At 55.4% G+C, this 25,774-nt stretch overlaps 1 protein-coding gene across 2 annotated transcripts in view; it reads right to left on the bottom strand.

Moving 5' to 3' along the window:
* Nucleotides 1-25,774, bottom strand: part of LOC133354831 (inositol polyphosphate 5-phosphatase OCRL-like) — a 58,876-nt gene that overhangs the window by 21,012 nt on the left and 12,090 nt on the right. Inside the window, exons 1-9 of one of the 2 annotated variants that reach the window (XM_061571990.1) lie at nucleotides 25,277-25,428; nucleotides 13,616-14,018; nucleotides 12,211-12,372; nucleotides 11,658-11,762; nucleotides 11,079-11,193; nucleotides 10,536-10,652; nucleotides 8,994-9,181; nucleotides 8,389-8,500; nucleotides 6,683-6,792 (exon numbers count right to left, since the gene is read on the bottom strand). In XM_061571990.1, coding sequence (XP_061427974.1) covers nucleotides 6,683-6,792; nucleotides 8,389-8,500; nucleotides 8,994-9,181; nucleotides 10,536-10,652; nucleotides 11,079-11,193; nucleotides 11,658-11,762; nucleotides 12,211-12,372; nucleotides 13,616-13,983 — 1,277 coding nt within the window. In that variant the 5' untranslated portion in view covers nucleotides 13,984-14,018; nucleotides 25,277-25,428. Of the gene's footprint in view, nucleotides 1-6,682; nucleotides 6,793-8,388; nucleotides 8,501-8,993; nucleotides 9,182-10,535; nucleotides 10,653-11,078; nucleotides 11,194-11,657; nucleotides 11,763-12,210; nucleotides 12,373-13,615; nucleotides 14,019-25,276; nucleotides 25,429-25,774 lie in introns of those variants that run through there. The other variant, XM_061571983.1, reaches the window with a different exon arrangement.

Below are 25,774 nucleotides of genomic sequence, written 5' to 3'. Positions count from 1 at the left end.
GCCCCTATGCAAACAGCCCTACACAAACAGCCCCTCTGTAACAGCCCTACATCACCCCCCCCTGTACAGCTCGCAGCCGTCCCGGCTGCAACAACTTTAATAAAGGCTGTTTAACCCCTGGATACCCGCGTGTGCTTTAAAAAACGTTTTTAACGCTAACATGAAGGAACCAACAGCAACAACGACAACAACAACAACAATGACAACAACAAAACCCACAACCCCGAAGGGAACAATCCGACGCACCCCCCCTGAATAAATACGAATACCGTAAGAGTGACGCATATATACAGGTTAAGCAGGGAACTCGCAACACACATGCAACACAACACAAAGAAAAATGTGCTAGGAGCTCCCCACCGACGCAGCACCACGCAACCGTACGTAAGGGAGAAGAAGAAAAAAAATGTTCGTCCAATGCGCTATAAGAGTCTGCGCATTTTTGCGCGTGTCCTTGCTGCAGGCCCGTCACACGGGGCAATCCCGGGTGGCGAACCCGCCGGTGGCGGTTGTTCGTTTTGTATAGAGTCCGCGTCTGACGTCGCGGGAACCGCGGCGTCCCTTGCAGCAGCAGGTGGGTGCGGGCTCGTCAGTCCCGATGCACCTGGAGGTGGCACGGCCGGCAAGGCATTAGGTGAGCGCGGTGGAGACGGAGCTAGCGAGTCGGTCGACCCCCCACACGTCTGGCCACGCATGTGTGAAGTGGGTTTGTGTACCGCGACGAAAGGTTTCAACCGAGAGGGGTGCACGAACCATCGCCGCTTCCCCCAACGAATGCGCACGCACTGTGGTCGCAAGACCTCGACCACTTCCACAGGGCCCCGCCACGGCCGCGCCAGCTTAGGGGAGGTGGCCAGGGGTACTTGGGGACAGTGCAACCATGCCCTGTCCCCCGGTTTCCACTGTATTACATGCGCCCGACCCAGCCTGAGGCGCTCGTTCGCCTTTTGACGGAGGTCCGAGTTCAACCTCGCAGCATCCCGCGCCTCTGTTAATTTAGCCAGATTAAATTTGACGTGGTCAGCCAATTTAGTTTTTCCTTGCGGGTCGGGGATCTGCAGCTGGGCGCGAACAGGCGGGTCGGGTTCGCGACCGTACATAAGGAAAAAGGGGGAAAATCCCGTAGCTGCATGGGGTGCCATCCGGTATGCCGCCAAGACCCCCTGAATATGCAGGTCCCAATCAGTCTGAGAATCTGAGACCTGCTGTGCCATCATAGACGAAATGGTGCGATGCAGGCGCTCGACCATTCCGTCTGTCTGTGGGTGATACGGGGAGGTCCGAATTTTCTTTGTGCCTAAGAGGTCACAGACTTGTTTAAGCAATTTGCTTGAAAAATTTCTACCCTGGTCGATCAGCAGCCGTTCCGGAGCACCTTTGTCCAGGACGTATCCCTGAACAAAGGCGTCCACGATGGCTGCTGCCGACTGGTTGGCAAGGGGCCAGGCCATGGGCCAGCGCGTAAAATACTCGACTCCTGTCAGCAAATACCTATTGCCCCTGGGGGTGGCGGGAAATGGGCCCAAGATGTCCAGCGCGACAAGCTCATTTATTCTGGACACCTTGATTGATTGTAAAGGCGGGTTAGACTCCCGTGCCGGCGGTTTCCGTTGCGCACACCGCGGGCATGAATTCAAAAGATCCCCAACATCCTTCGTCATACCAGGCCAAAAAAAATCTAGTTGTATCAGTGCAAGGGTCTTTAGAGTCCCCAGATGTAACAGGCGCTCATGCGCGGCCCACACCACTTTGCCTCGCAACTCCGAAGGGACGACCAGCCGATGTCGCTGCGATTTCGCGTCCCAATGCATGAGCAGACCCTGTACCATTTCCCATGCACCCGAATCACCTTTCACCCGGCCGGCACCCCCGACGCGACGACGCCACCCGAGGAGGGAGGTATCCTCCATTTGGAGGCGCCCCCACTCAGTGACGGGCAACCCCAACAGGGAATCCCTTCCCTGTTGTTCGATCGAATTATCAGGCAGTGGTTCGTCGTCGTCGGTGGCTGCCAGGATCGGAACCGATGCGTCCCCTGAAGGTCTGCAACGTCCCGACCCCAGGAGGCATGCACATTCCGAGGTGGTTGGCATGCGTGACAGAGCGTCCGCGTTGGTATGGCGAACGCCCTTACGGTAAGTGGTCTCAAAATCAAAATCCTGGAGGACCTCCAACCATCGAGACAACTGTCCCGATGGTTGTTGAACCCGCAGGGCATACTGTAGTGCCGCATGATCTGTGCGGACGGTGAAATGCCGACCGTACAGATATGGGCGATACTGTTGGATGAAAAAAACAATTGCCAACAGTTCTCTACGGGTGACACAATATCTCTGCTCCGCAGGAGACAACACCCGACTACCGTATGCGACCACCCGTTCAACGCCATCAACCACCTGGGAAAGCACACCCCCAATACCCGTGTTGCTCGCATCGGTGTCGAGCAAAAAGGGCTTCGAAAAATCAGGGTAGATCAAGGGAGGGGCTTTCACCAGGGCGTCCCGAAGGGAGCGGAACGCAGCCTCCTCCTCTTGACCCCAGTGGAACCGAACCCCTTTAGATGTTAGAGCGTGCAGGGGTTTAGCAATTGTCGCAAAATCAGCAACAAACCGTCGATAATACGACGCGAACCCAATGAAACTCCTGACCTCTCCCACCGAGGTGGGAGTCGGCCAGGAGCTGACACACTGCGTTTTGGCGGGATCGGTAGCAATACCTGAGCGTCCCACGATGTGCCCCAAATAACGCACCGAATCACGCAACAAATGGCATTTTTGGGGCTTGAATTTCAAATTAGCAGCCCGCATCTTTAGGAAAACCGCCCGCAACCTCTGGAGATGTTCATCAAAGGTTTTTCCAAAGACGATAACGTCATCCAAATAAATGAGGCACGACTCCCATTGCAGTCCAGCCAAAACCAATTCCATTAAGCGCTGGAAAGTTGCCGGCGCTGAGTGTAAGCCCATCGGCAACCGGTTGAATTGAAACAAGCCGTGCGGTGTACGAAAAGCAGTTTTAGGCTTTGACTCATCATCCAGAGGAAGCTGCCAGAATCCCGAAAGTAAATCGAGTGTGGAAAAGAATCGCGCTCCCGCCAAGGCGTCAAGCGATTCATCCATCCGAGGGAGCGGGTATGCGTCGGCAACCGAAATTTTATTAAGACGCCGGAAGTCAACGCAAAACCGCAACGAACCGTCCTGCTTTTTAACCAGGACGATCGGCGCTCCCCAAGGGCTGGTGGAAGGAGAAATGATGTCCGCGGCCAACATGTCATCAACAGCCGATTTGACATGGTCCTTTTCGGCGGGACTCAACCGAAACGGATTTTGGCGAATTGGCGCGCTGTCACCCGTGTCAATATGGTGACGCAGCAAGTGAGTGCAACCCAAATCATATTTATTTCGACTAAAAACGTCGGAAAATTCTCGCAGTAGTGTTTTAAGTTGTTGACGCTCTGAATCGGACAGGTCCGTCGATCCCGCACAAAGCGCCTCGAGCCACCCTTCATCGCTGTCCGAATGCGGTCGCGACGCAGGGACAGTGTTGACGCAATTTACGGCGGGTTCCTCACACGGCACCGGTGTTGCGTGAGCAAGCACGGTCCCCTGTGGGATCACCACCGTCCGCGAGCCCACATTAAGGACCGCGATGAAGGGTTCACCATCCCCTCTCACTATGGTCTGGGCCGGTAGTAAGTCAGGTCCACTAACCCCGGCCCTAGACGGTCCCAACAGTACCCCTTGTGCCCCAGAACCCTTAACGAGGGGCCGCCGAAGTTTCAAGGGTACCAGCATTTGCGTCCCCGGAGGAACGCGTACCGTTCTTTCCACGAGCGCCGGCACCGTCGCGAACGCCGTCCGAGTCGCAACCGGCGATGGCAGAAACGCCATGCGTCTGCCCGATGGAAGCTCTATGCACCCCTGGTCGATCAAAATTACAATCGGCATTTTGGCCAGGAAGTCCGTCCCCAGCAGGCACGGAACCGCCAGCGAGGAAGAAACAAAAATCGGCCCAGACAATTTTATTTCCCCGATGCAAATTTGGGCACGAATTTGTCCGATGATGCCAAGTGAGCCCCCGTTAGCCGCATAGAATGGTATGTTAACTGGCATCAAGGGACGACTCCGGACGGGGAGAATATTATAAATTAATTCCGAAATAATAGTCGCCGATGCTCCCGTATCGACCAGGATGCGCACTTCAACCCCGTCGATGTACCCCACAACGGCCGACGATCCCGACGATGCGGCAACCACACGATCGGCCAGCACGGACCACTGGCCGGGTTCGATATGGGTACCCGGAGTGGTGCGTGATGGTGCGATGGTGCGTGATACCGGCCCCCCTCTCGTCGCGGTGTTTGAGTGCGTGACGGGTGTGTGTGTGGGCCAAACGTGTGGGGTGCCGCGACTCGCCGGTTTTTGATGGTGGAGCTTGGGATGAGGCCCGTCGTCCCGGTGAGGTGTCGTCCCGCGCTGACGAGGAGAGCGGCACCCCGAGGCGACGTGGCCCCGGACGCCGCAGTTAAAACACCGCGGGAGCGACGTCGGAGGTGACGAATGGTCGGAACGGCCCGACCCGTCCTGGCCCGGCCGTGCACTCGTCGCCTGTTGCCGTCGGTGGTCGACGGCGTAGAGTTCCTCCGTCGGAAGGGTGGCTGCAGCCACCGCACGCCCCGCCGATGCCCTGCTGGCTTTTCGCCGGAGCGACAGGAGGTTTGCGTGGAGGAGCCGCGCCGCCTGGAGCGATGTCATTTCCGCGTCCTCCTGTGCGACGACAGCGATGTCAAGATCGTCAGCCAGGAGGAGTATTTTCTCCGTCACCATAGCGTCGATGCCGTCGTCATCCATACGGGGGAAGGCCGACTTGGCCAACGCCAGGAGGCTCGTTCGGTACGCCAGGGGCGACTCCTTTTCTCCCCGCTTGCGGTCGTAGAACTCCTGTCTACATTCCGCCGATGGTCCGTAGACCCCTCCCAGCAGCTGCAGCGCCATTGGTAACGTAGAGCGCCTTTCCTTCGGTGCCGATGTTAGAGCGGCAAGCGCGTCGCCGTCCAGGAGCGCCGGCAGGGCGTTGAGAGCTTCTGCGTCTGTCCATTTAGCCATTTCTTGGTGGGCGAGGAAGCGTCTTCGGAAGCCGCTCCAGTCGCCCTCTGCGCCCACGAATTCTTTAAGCGGGGGCAGCCTTTGATGCAGCGCAGCAGTTGCCGTGGAGTCCTCTGGGCTGCTGTCTCCCCGACCCGGCTGCGTCTCGGCGCGAACGGCAGATGGCATCGCCTGTCGCAGCTTTGATGACGCGCCCTCCTCCGTCGTTGATGCGGCAGCCCCAGCGCGGCCGATGTCGGACCCCAGGTTGAGGTTGGCCACGCCCCTAGCGGTCGCCGCGTCGATGGCGGGAAATTCAAAATTCGAATCTTCAGAAATGGCGGGAAGGCGCTCCGGACGCCGGTTCCCCTCGCCCCGCGGTGGACCACCAGCCCCCAGCCGTGTGATGTTCTCCAGCGTAGCGGCAGCGGCGTAGAGCAGTTCCGCCAGCCTCTCGTGAGCCAGCCTCAGGTGGTCTGTCCGCTGCTCCTCTCCATGGCGATGCTCCGGCAAGAACGCGTCCGGCCCCGGCTGCACGTCGTCTTGTTGAGCCATCTCGGGCTCGACAATTTCGGCGGCGTCTTCCGTTTGCTGTTCCCTGGCTCGAGCTGTTTGGCGCGTGTCCATGTTCTTGGTTCTTCTGACGCCAGATGAAGTGTTCTTGAAGACGCGTGGACAACGGGGTAAGGCACACGTATTTATTTGCACAATGTCTTTACAATACTGGAGGGATGTATCGGCCCCCTCACCCGTACAACTGGGAATTCACCCCTAGCTAGCCTTCCTAGCTGAGTCCTCCGCTAACGGGCTAGGGGAGGCTATCTGGCCCGACACTGGTTAGTCGGGCTACGGTACCTGGAATCCCAGAGGTCTGACTCTGGTTCCGGGACCACGCCACTGGCTCCAGCCTGCACTGCCCTTACAAGGGCGGCGTCCCAGGGGGAGTCCAGGGCCTATCTGGCCGGTCTTCTCTCTTCCCTTAACTACACTAAGACTGAGCCCCGAGCTCTCTGGCTCAACCCTTTTTATACCCCCCTAGAGGATCGAAACCCCCCTCACGCCGTCCAGTACGGACGTCGTTGCGGGCACCACCCCGTGTGCTCACGGAGTCCCCGCCCACTGTGTTTGTTATCCGTTAGCCCCTATGCAAACAGCCCTACACAAACAGCCCCTCTGTAACAGCCCTACATATGTCATGCATGTAACACACTTGACAATAAAGTGACTTTAAGACTTTAAGACAAAGACCCCACGTATAGCCTTAAACAGCCTGTTTGGGCAAGTGCTGTTAGCGAGTGGCACCTATGAAGGCCGGCATGACACGTGAGGGGGTGGGTGGGTGGCCAAGACCACGCCCGGCCACCTTTGTCTCCCTAGTGGCGATGTTTACACACCGCACCAGGTACTCATTTGAGGCTAAGTCGGACGAGGGGAGGCCCAGGACCAGTTCAGAAAATCTTCACTGGTGTTGGCCGTGAGCGGGAATCGAACTCGGGTCATCGGGTTCATAGAGCAGCATGATAACCGCAGCAGGCTGAGGACACACACACACACGTACACTACAGGATTAAACAGGGCCTACTCGCTCGCTCGCTCACCTCGTGTCCCAGTTGTCAGTGCCCGGGTCGTACTTGTAGGTGGGAGGGAAGCTGAGCTCCGACTCCCGGAAATCCACAAACACGGCCTTCTTCAGCTGCTGCTGCGTTAGCTGTGGACACGGGCGTGCGTGTGAGTGCGTGTGAGTGCATGAGTACGTGCGTGTGAGTGCATGAGAGTGCGTGTGAGTGCGTGCGAGTGCGTGCGCGAGTGCGTGTGTGAGTGTGTGCGTGAGCGCGAGTGCGTGCGTGTGAGCGCGTGAGTGCGTGCGTGTGAGCGCGTGAGTGCGTGCGTGTGGGGAGAGGTAGTAGTATAGCGAATCCGGCGACCCAAGTTCGATTCCCGCTCATGGTCAACAACAGGGACGATTTTCTAACCGGTCCTGGGCCTCCCCCAGGTCGACTCGGCCTCAAATGAGCACATGATGTGTAAACGTGACCACTGGGGAGACAAATGCGGCCGAGCGTGGTGCTGGCCACCCATCCCCTCGTGTGCCGCGCCGGCTTTCATAGGCGCTCACGAACAGCACTTGCCACCAAAGTCCATTGCGTCTATGAGGGGGATGTTTGTCTCTGTACCCAGATTTCCCTGCTGGCCGTGTTACCCGTGCTCAGCATCTACATGCAAGCCAACAGCTCTGCCCACGGCGACACGCGGGCTGGGCTCTGGTTAATCGCCGCCCCTCCGATGAGCACGGTTGGCTACCTAAAGTGCGAAAGAAGTTCTACATTAATACATGCCACGTTGAGGGTATCATATCCGCCCACTCTCAGTATTCCTGCTCCACCTCCCCTGCTGTGGCCTGTTGTTGTCTTCTCCTGGCGAGCCAGGGTACGGGAGGACCTCCTTGACGCCCACGGGGAGAAAGTTTCTCAACATTTGTGTTGCAGTGATTCACCAACGCTTGCTCTGCTGCCTCCACAGCGTCAGGCTAAAGGCAGCTGCGTGCACCTGGCAACAGCAGGGCTTCATTCCTCAGGGAATATTTTTCCATTGAAATCCCTGTGGCCAAATTATTTCCTGGATCTCAGGCCTGGACAGCTCCGGCTGACATGTAGCCCTCCCCCACTCCCTCCCGCCACCCACCGACAGTAGTAGGCATACAGCGATGATGTACGTATGTACGTTGAACTTCTTTCGCACCGTACGTATGCAACCATGCGAATCGGAGCTGCGGCTAGAGCCAGTTTACCAGGGAGAAAGGTCCCACTGCTCTTGACCCGGGGGGCAGGTCACGGCAACTGGCCGCGAGAAAACGACCGGCGCCTCTCCGTCAGCGCGAAGCGTCGCCATTGGCCACGAGGCTCCCCGGGGTCCCCGTGGAGACCTCGGGCTCTCGAGGTTTTGTCATTCCAAGAAGAAGGAGAAGAGGACCTCGTCTGTGGAAGGTTCTAAATCTGCATGCAGGACACTGCCCACCCCTTCAACCTCATAGCAAGTTGCGCTTTAAAGAACGTATCGACCCCGACATCGATCGACAATTGCAGACGGGAGACGAGACGTCTCCGATCGCGAGCGCCGCCGCGGCTCGGCTGGCTCTTTCGCCACAGGGGGGCCCCCCCCTCTTCGGACCACGCACCGCCGCGCTCGTCGCTGGCGCCGTTTGCCGGCGCCGCGCTCAGCCCCTCGCTAAGGAAACAGCTTTCCCGGGCCCCGACCCAGGGGCCAGAGGGTCCGCGTTCGTGCCGCGCCGGCCACCGGGTGTCACCTGGTCGTTGGCCTGCAGCTTCTTGTAGTCGCAGTTGTTGATGAGGTGCTTCACCTCGTCCGCGCGCAGGTTGTTGATCCGGTAGTTGAGGTCCCCGAGCCAGATGAGGGCACTGCGGGGAGAGGAACGCCGGGGGCGTGCGAGTGAGACGGAGCGACGACGAGGTGGTGGTGGAGGTGGCGGTGGGTCAGGGGAGTCGGGGGAGTCGGGGGAGTCGGGGGGGTCAGGGGGTAGGGGGGGTTGGGGGGGTCGGGTTCACAAGGGCCAAGTCCGAGCGCCGAGTCGGCACCGCTCACATTCAGGGGACGAATCCACGTTTTAGACGCCTCAACTGCCGTAGCGACGCTAGGTTTTATTTTGCGTTGCGTGTGATAGAGTTTCGTGTCGAATAAGGATCCCGTGTCTAACGGAGAGAGTCCTTGCCTAATCACCGGTATCGGCTGATGAGACACTCAATGTCAAAACCCGGTCCGAAGTTTGCTTGCGTTGGAACCAATCCTGCTGAAAGTACGCACTCCCAGAAGGCCGTGTGGCTACGCGCCTCCCCACCTCGAGCAAACCCCTCCCTCTAGCACCACCCCACCACCCCCGCCGCCCCCCCTCACTCGTGGTTCGAGACGTTGAGCAGGGTCCGTGCGGGGTCGTCCCTCTGGAAGCTCATGCGAGCGCACACGTCGCGGAAGTCCTCGTTGCGCCGCTCGCAGCCGTCCGTGTGCGCCGCCAGGTGGGAGTTGACGACGCAGACGCTGGTGCCGTGCAGCATGAGCGACACGCCCACGCCGCCCTTGTTGCCCTGGGGAGCCACGCATGGCACACGCACGCGACACACGCATGGCGCACACGCGGGACACATGTGCAGCACACAAGATCGGGACACACGCACACGCGACACACGCACGGCACACACGCATGTGACACACGCAGAACACACAGCAGCCAGTCATGGCTCACGCACAAGAGCCACAGTCACACACTCACCCACCTACCCACTCAGTAAACCACAAAACTGCAGGTCACAACACCATGTTCAGTCGATGTTAGGTTCGTGAATAAAAAAAGATTGTACGATCAAACGGTATAATTTATTTCTGCTTTGACGCAGAGATGGACGAAGTAGATTCCGATTACTAGACAGCTGTAATTTAGTTTCAAATACCAGATGACTGTGTCTTGTGTCATTTGGCTACCGATTACAAATAACAAATTCATTCGTAAAATGAGATTACTCGCAAGTCCTTTAGACGGTGCCCGTCTCTGCCGGCCTAGTAAACTATATGCATGGATGTTGAACTTCTATTGGCACTGTGCACAGCCATCCGTGCTCATTAGAGGTGCGGAGGAAGAACGACAAACTAAACACAAACTAAACTAAACACAAACCAAACACAACAACAAAAATGAGATTCATCTTCTTGGTTCTTTCGGTAAAGTCACGTTGAAGGGAAATAATAATAAACGCAAGCAGCCGTCCTCAGGTGAAGAACAGGTCTGTCGGAAAGACAGCGTCTCATTCAGAGAGGACGGCTGCTTGCGTTGTGGCCGAAACGTCGTGAGAATTATTTTATGATGTTTAATTTGTATTATTTTATTATTTCCCTTAGACGTGCCTTTACCGAAAGAACCAAGAAGATGAATCCCTGCAGTCACGAAAGCTTTAAATCGAAAAATGAGATTGTTTCAGAGTAAAGTTCGAGCCTCAGATTCCAATCTCGACCACAGCCGGAACCCGTCGGCTCGGTAAAGGAGATAGAATCAGAATATTAATCATACTGGAGGAATCCGATGAACTATAAAGCTTTTTTTCACAGATGTCCAGTCAGGGGCAGGTCAGAATGCTACAACAATATAAAACACGATACGAGTGCTAAGTATAGGAAAGGTAAACAAATCACTAAAAATGGCCAGGTAAAGAGTACTGAAGCGACCTGGCCACAAATGATAGCTCAACAACAAAGTGGCTTATCACGTGGAAATATACAGCAGCAAAATAAATCTCAATAATCTAGACGCCCGAGACGCTCGTGCCGACGGGCGAACATAAAACGGGACGTCCGCCAGCATCTCTGCCGGGGGAGCTCCGACCCGGTGCGCCAGAGACTCCGCGGCGAGCGGAACGGCGGCCGCCACGGTCGGGACAGCGCGCTCACCATTCGTCCCATGATGCCCGTGCCCACGGTGTCCGTCACCACCTGCTGGATGTGCGGGCACAGCGCCGCCTTCGCGTACACGAGCAGCATCATCCCCACGAGGCGCACCAGCGTCACCTGAACGCAGCGGCGGCAGCGGCGGCGGTAGCGGCGGCGGCAGCAGCAGGAACAACGACAGCAGCACGGCGGTTAGTGGACGTGGACGCGTTGTCTCGTCGCGGGCGACGCTCGCCCACACAGCTGACTCCACAAGACCGCCCGGAGGGTTGTCTATGCTGGACGATCACTGTCGACTTTCCACAAAATCCACACGACCACGGGGAGAAAGCGACACCGCAAACTCCAAATATACAGCAGGCATCAGGGTCGGGGGAGCGCGCTTCGCTCCCGCGTGTGCGCTCGTCAGCGAACCAAAGCGACCACGGGCGAAGTAGCGCCGAGTTTTTGCCGACCTCGGAGGAACGACGGTGTTGAGTTATTCAAATCTCAACAGAAAATTTTACTCAAACTTCTGACCGCAGCCAGACCGGTAATCGGGGTCACCTGCTTGTAGCTTGCGCCGCTGTGCAGGCCGTTGACGACCGCCTGTACCCACTCCTTCTCTCTCGGGGAGTCGCTGAACAGGAACGCCTCCTTGCTCAAATCCAGCTCCTGGAACCTGGACACGCAGCACGGAGCACTAGTTCATCACACACACACACGCAGCACGGGTGTATCACACACACACAGACATGGCACGGGTGTATCACACACACACACTGCACGGGTGTATCTCACACACATATGGCACGGGTGCATCACACCCACACGGTATGGGTGTGTGTGATACACACGCAGAGCGGTCTATCACACACACACAAAGCATGGATACATCAGACACACAAAGTGCATCTGCATCGTGCACACACACACAGCACACGTCGCGTGTACAGACGTGATGACTTTCACACACGTAATCACAAGTGCACGAAAGCTGGACGGTGGTGGTGATGGTGGCGGCGGTGGTGGCGGTACTAATGGTGGCATTGGCGCGGCACCAACGGTGCCCACGACCTCTCGAGACGTCGAGGCGACGTTGCGGCCACGGGCGCCCGACGCCCGCGTGCGGCCGTGCCGGCGTACCCGATGTAGTAGATGTCCGGCGCCTCCTCGTCGCAGCTGAGCCAGCTGTGCAGGGTGCTGCTGTACGGACTCTGGCCGTTCACGTTCCACGTGCCGATAAAGAACCTGCAAGGAGACGCACCGTTCGGGGGGACATCGCCTCCGTTGTTTAAACTTCCGCGGCGGGGGGACTGAGTCGAACCGGCGCGCTCCTGAACCACCGCACCGGTACGATGAGGGCCGGTGGGAAGGGAACACTTCCACCGCTGCGTGCAGCAGCTGCGCCATCCCGCTGCTGGGTGAAGACCTCCGCTAAAGCCGGAGCCAGCCCGACAGCCCGCCGAGACGCACAAGCCTCTATGGCACGGGAGATCTGAGGCACGAAAACTCGACAGTGCAGACGTCTCGCACTACCGCACAGAGCCACAACGGCGAGAAAACAAGTAGCGCCACCAAATAAACAAACGGAGTGAGCAGTGAGCCGAAGCTGTGACAGCACGGCGATTATGGTGGTGATGGTGGTGGCGGTGGTAGCGACGGTGGCGATGGTGGCGACCGTCGCGGTGAGCCCCACCTGAGCGTGCACTTGGTGGTGAACTCGTGCGCGCGCCGCCGCATAATCTCCTGGATGAGCGCCTCACGCTGCACCGACATGCGCTCGGGCCCCAGCGCACGCAGGGTGGTGAGGGGCGACATGGGGGCCGCCGACCCATCGCTGTCCTGCCGGATGACCTGCCTGCACGCGTGCACACGGATGAGCTGCCTGCACGCGTGCACACGGGGTGAGCTGCCTGCACGCGTGCACACGGGTGAGCTGCCTGCACGCGTGCACACGGGTGAGATGCTTGCACGCGTGCACACGGGTGAGCTGCCTGCACGCGTGCACACGGATGAGCTGCCTGCACGCGTGCACACGGGTGAGCTGCCTGCACGCGTGCACACGGGTGAGCTGCCTGCACGCGTGCACACGGGGTGAGCTGCCTGCACGCTTGCACACGAGTGAGATGCTTGCACGCGTGCACACGGGTGAGCTGCCTGCACGCGTGCACACGGGGGTGAGCTGCCTGCACGCGTGCACACGGGTGAGATGCTTGCACGCGTGCACACGGGTGAGCTGCCTGCACGCGTGCACACGGGTGAGCTGCCTGCACGCGTGCACACGGGTGAGCTGCCTGCACACGTGCACACGGGGACGCCCGCGTCACGCGGCGCAAAGAGCAGCGCCGACGCCGAGCGACTGTCTCGGCCCACGCAGCGTGTCTCGCCACCGTGGGACACCACGATGTTAACAACATCGCCTGGTATGCACGGCTCATGGGTTCGATCCCGACCCTGACGCCTGCTGCTGCTGTGTATTTGGAGTTTGCGTCTCCTCCACCGTGGTCGGGTGGATTTTTTTCCGGGTCCTCCGGCTTTTCCCTCCACAATTAAAATCAACATCACGTTTAGAGTATTTGGCTGCTATAAATTTCCACGTGATGAGTCACTTTGTTGAGCTATCATTTGTGGCCAGGTCGCATCTGAAAAATGAGCATTAAAGCTCAGTGGGCCTCACCTGGTAAAATACAAAGTTTAGTTAGTTAGGTGGTTTGGCCGGCACAACGCTCAACCACCACGTGACCCCGGTAACGATTATAGTGCAATAATTATAATAACGATAACAATAATATTTTATTCATATTTTGCATCATTTGTGCAAATTGCATCTCAAACAAGCTGCCGTAGAATTTGTAATGTGCACAGTTTACCGCACGGAGGCAAACTCTGTTATTGATTATTCACGTGGGAGGAATTCGTGTGAGGTTAGGGGGGGGAGGTTAAGACTCAATCCCCATACAGATGACAATGGTGATGATGCGACAGACGATGATGATAATGATGATCGCAAAATCGGTGATGATGACGATGATCGTCACGATCGCTATGCAATCGCGACGACGACGCGGGGTAGCGAGGACGCCGACGATGACGCCGCTCACCCCACGCTGCGGGGCACGGGCCGCGCGGGTACCGGAGGCGGGGGTCTGGGCGGGGGGCGGCGCTCCCCCCCCTCCCCGGTGGCGGCGGCCGCCGCGGGGGGCTTGGGGGGCCTGGGCGGGGGCAGCTTCCTGGGCGCCGGCCTCGGCGCTTCGGCCGCGAGCCCCATCCCCCCGGCCGCTCCGGTGCTCCGGGCGACCGGATCCGGCACCGGCCCCGTGCCGAACGCGTCTTCGTCGAATATCAAGGGCGGCGGGTCGCTCATGAGGCGGCGGCGCGGTGGGGCCGACGCGACGGCCCCGCCGCCGCTACCATCAGCGGCCCCGTTGTCGAAACTGCCCGGACCCCGACCCATGGTCGACGACAGCATGTCGGCAAAGTTGTCTTCGAAGCCGCAATGCGTCCCTGAGGGCAGCAGATGGGGGGGGGGGGGGTAATGACGAATCACGGCACAGCTTCAGCAGCACTGGTTGAACATGAGCCAAACTGAGACACGGTTCTGCCAGCAGAGTCAGGCTGCTTGCTTGAACCAATGCCAGTGAACTGACAGACGTGAGTAAGTAAGAACCCTTATCTCTGTTAGATAAAGGTCCTAGCTTGACGCAACACTATAATAAGGCGTGTGTACTTGTGACTGCAATCACCGAGGCTCTAACGACGGTGGAACAAAGACTTACACCCCCTTGACCCGTCCCTCGCCACAATTGCTCTGCTCACTGCTGCTCACTTCGACTCAGAACCGAGGCATCGTATCTCACGGCACTGGTTCATAAAATCCCTGTCCCCGCTCCTTAGGCAAACACAGAGATAAGAGACATCGTTTCACTTCTCGAAAGAAAAATAAATAATCTATGGAACCGCTATTGGGCAATGGGGCCCTCCTGCACTGCTCTCTTCAGCAGCATTTGCTCAGGCACATTAAAACCTGGGGTTGTTTTTAATCTCCGGGAGACTCAGGTGGGGGGGTTCCCCACTGGTCTCCGACACAGCACACACCACACCCTCGAGAAGGCGGCTGTAGTCAGTTCACAGACCATTCTCAATCCCCGGCTGGAACAGAGGACTCTGACCGCCGTGTCGGTCACAGCGGTCGTTCAAGGTAGACAGAGGCGAGGGTCCGCTTTGGATATTGCTCGCCGCGCTCACGTCAACCCCCGGTCGGGAATTGAACTCGCATCGCCGGGTGAACAGCGTGCCTACCCCAACCGCCGTGCCGCAGCTCCACTCAGCTAGGGTGGCGGCGGCGTCGAGCGACTTGCTGCGGAAGTTCGTGGTTCGAGCCCCCGGGCCGCCCTGGTTAATACCGCGGGTGAATTAACCGTAAAATATTTCCCTTCTATCCCACAGCGGACGCTAAAAATCCCGCGGTGTTATTTGAAAAAGAGTCGGCCATTGTGCGTAATGACGCCCTGGTCCAATTTGCAAAAATCCATTGGTAAAATCCACGCAGCAGCAGCAGCAGCAGCAACACCGCTCCCCTACTGGCAAACTGCTGCCCACTTGCAGGCCGGCGCTGTGTCCCCACTTTGGCACACAGGGAACAAGCTGCCCCTTTGGCGAGTCCTCTGGGGGTAGAAATAAGCGTGCCCTGAGATTGACTTTGCGAGCGCAAGATGCGTGCGAGTGTTCTTGTTAAACGCGTCGCAGTGGTTAATAAACGGAAAAGTGGAAAGCATCGAATACCAAACGCTGGATTTACGGCGCGTGTGTGCCACCACAATGCACCTTTTACCCACGCCCACAAAACTCACTCAAACACAAACAAATGCAGTACTCTCGCTCAAACATAACGTCACACGCGCTGCTGCTGTTGCCGCCGCCGTCACCATCGTAGAATCCCACCCAGATACGGAAGAACGCTGGCGAACATGGGAACTATTTTGAATGAGGTGTTTATTCCGGACATGGACGTCCAGAACAAACACCTCATACGAGACCTACACATGGCAGCTCCTGGCTTTGAGATTCCTCCACTCTCCACCTCGACAACACCGTTGGAACCGTGAACCGCTACCTAACATCAGCAGGCCGATGTGCACCTCTCCTTTATGAGCGTAAAATCAAAGAGCCGAGCCAAAGGAGTGCGATCGTGGCCACGCAACCCAAACTGTGCATGACCGGAGTCTGCGCTCCTTTAACGGAAGAGGAACAGCAAAAAACTGCACAAACTCTCTCCTGAAGCCCTCTCGTCGTGATTAGCAGACCTCGATATTAGCATTCAGCTCCTGAACATCTTGCCACGCACAAGACGAGAACATCACACACGTGGCCTGGCTTACAACTGAGACGGAACTTTGAATTGCTTTTAAGACATGACCTCCGATTAGCACGGTTAGCTACGGACGGCGCGAAAGAAGTTCAACATGCACATATAGAGACGTTTGATTTAACTTTTAGATTTTGCTTCTAATTATATTTTTATTCTCACAGAGAACAGCGTCCCACCTTGTCCCAGAGAACTTCCACTAAAGATGTCCCAAAATGATGAACCATAAAACAAAAGTACTACTACGCCCCGTCTGCTTCACAGCGGACGCTGAAGATCCCGTGACGTCATTCGCAAGGAGGAGGAGGGCCATCGCGTGCGCCGGCGACACGCTCCAACTTTTGCACAAACGCGAAATATCACCGGCAAAATTACTCAGTTGGCATCTCACGCACGCAGCAGCCGTCACCGCCTCCCCGCAGAAGCTTGGCAGGCCAACCTTGAACAAACAAGTGACGGGGGTTCAGGGTGTAAACGAGCCGAAATAATTGATCAAACGACTTCTGCAGGCCCTTAAATCAGGCTCCGAACCGTTTAAATTTACGTGACCCCTCCAGAGCAGCGCACACGCCTGCCAACGCAACGGGGGTTTGACTCTCGGAGCTGGAACATTCCCAACTTAGTACTCAGGCTACATTTAATCCTGGTTGATCCACACTCTTAAGACTGAAAGCTCATTTCTTTAGAGCTGCTTTTTACATTTAGTTTGTTGTCCTTCCCCCGCACCTCCGATGAGCGAGGTTGGCTCCGTACGAAAGACGTTCAACGTACGTACGTACTTTTGGGTTTGGCGACGTCCCCAAGAACAACGAAAAGGGATCGTTTGTCGTGGCTGCAAAACCCCCACGTGTTACGTTTAACGGTGGAGGATTGCGCGGGCGTAGGCCACCGGCTCGCCACAATTGAGAACCCGGTTTCAAACCCGGGATATCGACGACGCCAGCCCGCAAGCTGACACGGCCATTATCAACCCGCGCCACGATGTACAAGTCGTAGATAACAAAAAATCTTTACGCGCCATTTGGTGTTTTTCTACGTGTGTATGTGAGCGTAGGTACCCCTCGATTTACGACCGTTCGGTCGACGAAATTTCGCGCTCTCGCAATTGACAAACTGTGGAATCGAATTTCCGCCTGAGCTAAAGTTCACGACGGCCACGCGCCGTGACGTGGTCAAACGAGAAGCCACCCGGGAGGCTGCGTCGTCATTCATCGGCGTCAGCGTCACGGTGTCCCTGCAGTGGCAGCGGTAACGCCCCCCACTACGCCCTGCCAGTCATCCCAAAGTGCAGCAGGTCTCTTTGCGAGTTCTGTAATAAGTTTCATTAAAAAATATTTAATCATTATTATTCAATCGTTTTAATGTCCATGTTCTTTGTTGCTATTTTTGTATTGTGAAAAGTGATATAGGTGTATCATCAATCAGGTTAAGAGTAAAGTTGGAATGTCCGAAACACATCCCCAATCTTTAGTGTTAAATTAATGGGAAAAGCGGTTCAGATTTACAAAATATCGTGTAATGCGTGTTGTTTGGAGAACCACATCCCCTTTGTAAATGGAGGGAAGCCTCTATATGTCTTTGTACGTATATATGTGTGTGTGCCTATATGTATGTGATCATAATGGGGAGCGTTATTGTTGTGGTTAGCGCACTTCGCCACGAACTCGGATAGCCGAGTTTGATTCCCACTCACAGACAACACCAGTGACGATTATTTGAACTGGTGCTGGGCCTCCCCTAGGTCGACTCAGCCTCAAATGAGTACCTGGTGCAGTGTGTAAACATCACCGCTAGGGAAACCAACGCAGGTGGACGTGGTGTTGGCCACCCACCCCCTCGCATGCCGTGCCGGCCTTCACAGGTGCTCGCTAACAGTACTAGCCCCAACAGTCTGTGAAGGTTACAAGGAGGATCTCCATCTTTGTTTCTATAGTTGCTACTGTTGGGGGCAGAGCTGGGGCATCTCCCAGTCATCTCAGTCAGTCAAGCGATGGCACCTGGGTGCCAGCCAGCCTTTGACACTTCACATAGCCTCAAAGTGCATCTAGCCTGGTACAAGTACCGTCGTGACATTGCCGCCAATTAGTAGCGAATGGCGACTGTTGTTGTGTATATGTATGTATGTTGTTAGTATGTATGTTTGTATCTATGTATGTCTGCCAGTCATCTCAGTCAGTCAACCAATAACACATGGGTCTGTCCCATGACCTCCTGCCAGCAAAGCTCCAACATTTCACACGGAACTAAACTAAACTATTTTTATTTTACCAGGAAAGGCCCACTGAGCTATATAGCTCTTTTTTAGAAGTGACCTGGTCACAAATTACAGCTCAATAAAGTGGCCCACCATGTGGGAATGTATAACAACGAAACGGATGATGATTCTAAATGTGGACCACGGGGAGAACTTGGAAACTCCAAATATACAGGCATGAAGGTCGAACCCACGACCTCCTGTATACCAGGCAAGGTCATTAACATCTCACTGCGCCTGGTGTCACTGGCACCGAGTGGGGAACGGTGGTTGTTGTGTGTATATATGTAGAACTTCTTTCGCACCGTATTTAGCCAACCGTGCTGATCTCAGGTGTGAATGGGTGTGTGTACAGCAAGTACTCGTTTCACGCGGGAGTAAATGTGCTCCTGAACAGTGCCGCGTTCATCGAAACGAACATCTTCGCATAAAAATCGTGACGATAAAGTTTGCCGAGTTACGATGTACGCACACGCAATATGCCGGCGGGACAAATAATTTGAGGGTATGCCGCCACGTTCCCGGTACTGTAACCCTCAGCCGCGTGCGCAGCTAAAGTGGATCGTTGTTGACTGCTCAGAAACCGCTGTAACAACGGGCTCATTTCCGCGTTGTGCGAAAACTGTTCCCAAATGGGCGAATAGCATTGTGTGAACGCCACGCGTTAAGCGAGGACTCACTGTATTTTAATAATGGGGAGCGTTGGCACTGCGGTTAGCGCACTGTGCTCGATTCCTGCCCACGGCTACCAACACCCGCGATGATTGTTTGAACCGGTACTGGGCCTCCACTAGGTTGACTCAGCCTCAAAATGAGTACCCGGTGCAGTGTGGAAAACATCACCACTGAAGAGACAAAGGCGGCCGGGTGTGGTGCTGGCCACCCACCACCTCATGTACCGTGCCGGCCTTAATAGGTGCTCGCTAACAGCGCTTGCCAGAACAGTTTGTTAAGGCTATACGGGGGATCTTTGTCTTGTTGTGAATGTGAATGACTGAATACATGTGTGTACACACTTCACCACGTGTTAGCTGTGTGCCAATCGACACCCTGGACACCCTTGCAAACAAGATGTCCCCTCTTAGGCGGGTTTTCCCAGGTGAAATGTTTTCACTGATGAAAACTCGAAGTGTTTCTTATAACGCGTGCCGCCCAGACAGCCTCTGGGTTAAGAAGTTGCTTGAGAGTGAAAAAGAGCGGACAGACATTTTCAAGAGTTTAATCATTAGCCACGTGGAACGACCTTTTCGAAGAATGGGTGTGCTCGTTTTCAACCTGGGTTTGGCAAAAAGGGGTTTTACTGCACCCACAGGGTCAAGGGTTGTCCCCCCCACCCCCGCACGTCCAATTAGCACGGTTGGCTACGTATTTTACCAGGTAAGGCCCACTGAGCTACGTAGCTCTTTTTCAGAAACAAAGTGGCTTATCACGTGGACAAAAATAGCAGCCAAATACTCTAAATGCGTGATGTTGCTTCTAAATGTGGAGGAAGAAACCGGAGGACCTGGAAAAAAATCCATGCGGCCATGGGGAGAACATGCAAACTCCAAATATACAGCAGCAGGCGTCAGGATCGGGATCGAACCCACGACCTCTTGTATACCAGGTGAGGGAGTTAACATCTCGCCACCGCACCGCCCCGAGTTCAATACACACTCATATGTGTAGTGGAGTCGAATTAGGTGCACAAACACAGCTTGGAGGCAACACTATTTATTAGAACAGTAAATATTATAACACTGTACATAAGGTGGTGACCACCTTCCTCAACTCACTAACACTCTGGGACACTATACAGCGTGACCAAGGCAGGCAACGGGCTGCCTGGTCACTGATGTCATCTTCACGTCGGGGTTGAACAGCCCCGCTTGCGTTCACACTCCGCTTATAACCGCTCCGGGGTGGCCGGCTCTGCCAAGGCCACGCCTCCCTTCCCAACCCTCAGGGAAGGTCCGGGTCCTCCACCACGTGACCCCCCAGTTTCCCCCTTGGGGCCCCTAGCCCTCGTACGGGCCGACACAGCAGTGACGTCCTATGTTACTACATATGTACAAGGGTTATAAGGAACTTATGTTGGTATCAATAACAGACAGACAGGAGCCGACATTCACTCATTATGAACAAACTGTTCGCCACAAATGATCCACAATACCTTGCTGTTCTCGTCAAGGAGTATAAACCATCATCACGCGAACTCCGGTCATCGTCACAGCAGCGGCTTTTGGCTAGCCATCAAACAAAGACATTCACCGCATCGTGCACTTTCAGATGCGCTTCTGCGGCCATCTGAAACGCACTTCCTTCCGATATTGGGACGCCACTGGAGCTGTGAATTTTTAAATCATATAGATTGAAAACGAATTTCTTTAGAATTTCTCTTTGTGTTTAGTTTGTTGTCCTTTCCCTGAACCTCCGATTATCACGGTTGGCTACGTATGGTGCAAAAGAAGTTCAACATACGTACGTACACCCAAATCAACGATACCGAGATATACACCCACCATCCAGGCGGTGCAGTTGTTGAGCATCCTTGACTGGCCATCTCAAAGACTCAGCCCATCATTCATCCAGGTACAATAAAATTCGTACCACTTGGTGGAAAGTCGACAGTGGTCATCCCCCCATGCAGATGTAGTGACATCGCGGATGTCGCTGTGTAATGCCGGCCCTAGAGAGGCACGGGGCGTGCGATGTAGCGACATCGCGGGCACCACTCACATGTGGGTGCAGTACCGGCCCTAGAGGGGCTTGGTGAGCGCCGACTGAGAGTGCTGGATGGCACCACGCTCTGCGTGCAGTGCCGACTCTTACAGGATGGGGTGTCAGGGTGCCGGCCAAGGGAATGGGGTTACTAAGGGCCATGGTACTCTGGTTGACCCCGAAGGACACGTGACCGGTAAAGTCTACACAGGGCCCCCCAGGTCGTGGCTAGGGGCAGAGCCAGCCACGCCACAGAGGATATAAGCCGGGTCTCCGAAAGGGACCGGCTGCTGTTGTTCATCCCGAAGAATCTACGTTCTACGTCCTACAGAGTCTCCAAGACGTGGACCTGGACCCGAGCTGTGGTCTGGTCCGTTGTAGCTCGTTATGGTGTAATTAGTGTAGTTAGCCTGGTGGCCACCACCATAGGTTGTTATCTGGTTAAGGGGTAGTACCCCCGTGTGTTGGTATTAATAAATGTGTTGCCTCCAAACAGTACGTCTGCGACTCAGTTGAACTCACTACACAGAGAATGACCGCCTATCGTGATAATGTGGAATTTCCACCAAAGCAAGGCCCATTCATATGCCTTCCGTGACCTCCAGTCATCAGGTGTTGCGTGTAGCATGCAGTGGGGTGACCTTCAAGCTACAAGGCTTGATCTTGGCATAAATCCATCAGAACAAACCCTGGCAAGCTGCAGCAACCGAGCTGTCACATTGCAAGCAGTGTCGCATAGCAGGCCGTGCCACCCGCACATAGCGGCCTACAGTGGGCACAGCCTGCGCTATTGAACTATTCAAACTAAATTAAACTATTGTTAATTTTACCAGGTAAGGCCCCACTGAGCTGTGTAGCTCTTTTTCAGAAGCGACCTGGCCACAAATTATAGCTCAACGAAATGTCTTATCATCATGTGGAAATTTATAGCAGACAAATAATGTGGAAGGAAAAATCCGAGGACCCGGAGAAAAATCCACACAACCACAGGGAGAGAGAACATGCCAACTCCAAATATACAGCAGGCGTCAGGGTGGGAATTGAACCCACGACGTCCTGTACACCAGGCGAGGTAGTTAAGATCTCCAAGCCACCGTGGCATGCCTAAAGATCCCCTGACGCCATTCACCAAGAGTGGTACCGCTGTGCGCCGGCGTCGTGGCCCACATTTGAAACATCCGCAAATCGCTCAGACACAGAGCAACCGTCACCCCGTGCTGAAGAAGAGCCATGGGACTCGTGCGGCTCTCAGGGCTCAACGAGTGATGTTTACACACTGCACCAGGTACTAATTAGAGGCCGAGTCGACCTAGGAGAGGCCCAGCACCAGTTCAAATAATCGTCACTGGTGTTGTCTGAGTGGGAATCAACTCGGCTATCTGAGTTCGTAGCGCAGTGCGCTCCGCATTAGACCATACAGCTGCATATAGTGCGAAAGAAGTTAAACATACGTACATATACGTATGGTGCGAAAAAAGTTCAACATACATGCATACAGCAACGAGATGGCAACACCACACAACGCGTGCCCAGAACGCGTACAAGGCTGGGACAAGCACAGCAAAGACAATCGACGACTTAAGATTTCGCCAAAATATCACTGACCAACAGTAGCCATGAGTGAGCCCTCATTTAGGCCAGGCAGCGCTGAGGACAAAGCGCTTGAACCCCAGAGGTCGCGCTTTACATCCTGGCCACAGGCGAGTTCAAACGATCATCGCTCAATGCCCGTTAGCATTAATGCCGCTCCTGTGAAAAAGTCAATGGTGATGCTCCTATGTTCTCGACTGGCCCCTTACACCACAGCAATGTGGAATGTCCACAACTGTCTCAGGGTTGTTGTACAGATTGAGATGAGTCGTGCTGCTCCACTGCAGGGAACCGGGTTGGTGTTTGGACGAACGGCCCGGCAGACGCTCGGCAACGTGCGTTCCCCAATAAGCCACGTACGGGACGTTTCGAGCTCTCCCACGTGATTAATCGCATACACCGTGTAACGAGTAACAGCACGCGAGGGCAATGTTTCCCAGGCGCGATCACATGACGTCCGGGGCCCGTGAGTGATGGGAGGGGGGGGCGTCGGTCAGGTCATGCTCTGATCCACGGCGCTGAGCGTTCCAAGTAAAATAAAAATAACGCGCTTTAGAAAGATGACGATAACAACATTTGTGTAACGTTCCCCCCCACTGAGAAACTTTCCCCGGGTGTGTGTCAGACTAAACCTTCGTGTACGGTGTTCAAAAGAAATACATTCAATGTGTATACTTACAATCGTAATAATGTCGACTCATAACGCGACACCGCAGAGTATCAGCTCGCGCTCGACTCAAGAGACGCGAGGAGGAATCGCAGCTCAGCGGGAAGGCAGCCACGATATCAACCGGTGTCAAATTCCCTTCCCCCCTCCATGCTGTGCAGCCCTCTCCATATTAAGATGCCATCGGTTGACATGTGCAAACAAACCACGACTGGGGCGAAAAAAAACTTCACTTGTGCAAGGGGGCAACACTCTATCCCATACAGACGTAACAGTTGAAGTCTACATTTGCTGTAACGTCTTCTGGCGAGCCAGGGCACGGGCTCCTCAGCACACATTTTAATCCATTCCTCGCACCTCCGACGAGCACGTTTGGCGACGTGCGGTGTGGAAGAAGTTCAGCATACAACACTCCAGAGGTGTGGACTCGAGTCATGTGACTTGGACTCGAGTCAGACTCGAGTCATGAATTTGATGACTTCAGACTCGACTTGGACTTGCATAACAATGACTTTGTCCCACCTCTGCAACACTCGCGGGAAGGGAGTTGGTTTACAACATTTGTGCGTTGACCACCAACCCTCGCTGCTTCCAGTGCTGTAGTACCGGGGACATTGCGTGGCCGCCACTATCCGACAAAGTAACGTTGCAGTTACAATGCAAGGCTCTGGCCTCTCGGTTCTAGCAAATGCGTACCCCCATTTTACTCCATTAAAACATTTCACTCATATCTGGTCTCAAACTCGGTGGGAGGGTGAATCGGCACAGAGGTAACGTTTGTGCCTCGCGAGCAAGAAGGACCTGGGTTCGGATTCCCAACTCGGGCGCCTTTATCCAGTTTCCTCCCAAAGCTAAAATAAAACAATGTAACCGGTGTTAGACAAACATCCCAATGCTATTAAAATAGAGCTCGAAATTACTCAATCGGGATCACAACAACAACAACAACCGTCATTCGCCGCTAAGTGGCGGTGACGTCGCTATGGCGCTTGTGCCAGGCTAGCTGCACTTTAAGGCTACGTGAAGTGTCGAACGCCCACTGGCAGGAGATCACGGGACACACCCAGGTGCCATGGGTCGACTTACTGAGATGATGGGTAAATGCACCACCTGTGCCCCGAACTGTTTTATCCACCCGGCGCTCCGATCGTTGTTGTGAGCGTCGCTCCTCTGCCCTCCGTTGTTGTTGGAGGGCGACTGCCTCAAACTGCCCACTAGTGTTCTTCACGAGCCTCCTCCACAGAGGCCAATCTTGACAATTGGCATCACACACACACAACAGCTACAGCAGTAGCAACATCACCAATCACTGTGAAAACTAGGCAGGAACCCACGTCCTCAAAAATTATTGAGACTCAGTGAGGCTTTCCTGGGTAGGACATGCAGAATAAATAAATACTCAAAAAACCCAAAACACAGAGTGCAGCACTCCACACAACGGACACCAACGTGAAAAACACGGCTCACCAACACGGCATACCAACACGGCGAACCAACACAGCTCACCAACACCACTCACCAACACAGCTTACCAGCGCAGTTTACAGCCAACGTGGTGGGAGAGCGCACAGCGACAGACCGCGCGCAGGGCCGGTAGACCTGGGGCCGACCCCACAAGCGCCACGGCCTTCAATTCGCCACCACCACCCATCGGGGACATTCTCACTACAAGCGTGGGGAGAGGGGGAGGTGACGCCGTGTCCCATCTCACCGGCACTTCACTGCATCCTCACAGAGCGGCCTGCCCCCGAGTGTGCCATGGACATCGCCGCGTTCGTGCGTTCGTGCGTTCGTGCGTGCGTTCGTGCGTGAGTGAGCGTGTGCGTGAATGAGTGTGTGCTTGAGTGAGTGCCTGAGTGTGTGAGTGCGTGAGTGAGTAAATACGTGAGTGAGTGCGTGCGGGAATGAGTGCGCGCGTGAGTAAGTGCGCGAGTGAGTGAGTGCATGCGTGAGTGCGTGCGTGAGTGCGTGCGTGCGTGAGTGTTTGCGTGAGTGTTTGCGTGAGTGCGTGCATGAGTGAGTGCGTGCGTGTGTGTGTGCGTGAGTGAGTGAGTGAGTGCGTGCATCAGTGTGTGCGTGAGTGAGTGTGTGAGTGGGTGAGTGAGTGCGTGAGTGTGTTAGTGAGTGAATGCGTTAGTGAGTGTGTTAGTAAGTGAGTGTGTAAGTGAGTGTGTGCTGTATCGTACCATCCGGGCAGGGCTGAGCGTTACCAGTGTAGCAGCAGCGGCAACGTTTAGTGTCACCTTCACCACCAATGGAGCCGAGTAAAAACACGCCCAGCCAGGTGCAGACCGCCACCGCTCGGGGCAGGCAAACAGGAGTTTCTAGTGGAGAATTAAAGCGCGCTCTCACCCCCCCTGCCTCCCCTTCAACACACGATTGACATTTGGGATAATTGACCCAACGATTCAGTAAGCTACTCAAATAACAAAGCCGTGTGTACATACACGGGCGGCGCGGGATAGGTCACGGGAGTCCGCCACAGCGGGTCCCAGAGAGGTGCGCGGGCGACGTCTTTGAATTTGCTGCGTGGCAACGTCGCGAGAGTTCCGCCCATCGCTGGATCTCCCGCAACGCCGCCGCCCTAAAACCTCGGCCTCAGTGCTGGGTTGGTGGTGGTGAGCGGGGCTGAAACCCCGGCCCCAGTGCTGGGTTGGTGGTGGTGAGCGGGGCTGAGACCCCAG

The sequence above is a fragment of the Lethenteron reissneri genome, chromosome 6, assembly GCF_015708825.2.
Source record: "Lethenteron reissneri isolate LAM-NWPU_2019-01 chromosome 6, ASM1570882v1, whole genome shotgun sequence".
Lineage (NCBI taxonomy): Eukaryota > Metazoa > Chordata > Hyperoartia > Petromyzontiformes > Petromyzontidae > Lethenteron > Lethenteron reissneri.
Note: the sequence above shows the minus strand (reverse complement) of the source record. Positions and strands in the feature narration are given on the sequence as shown.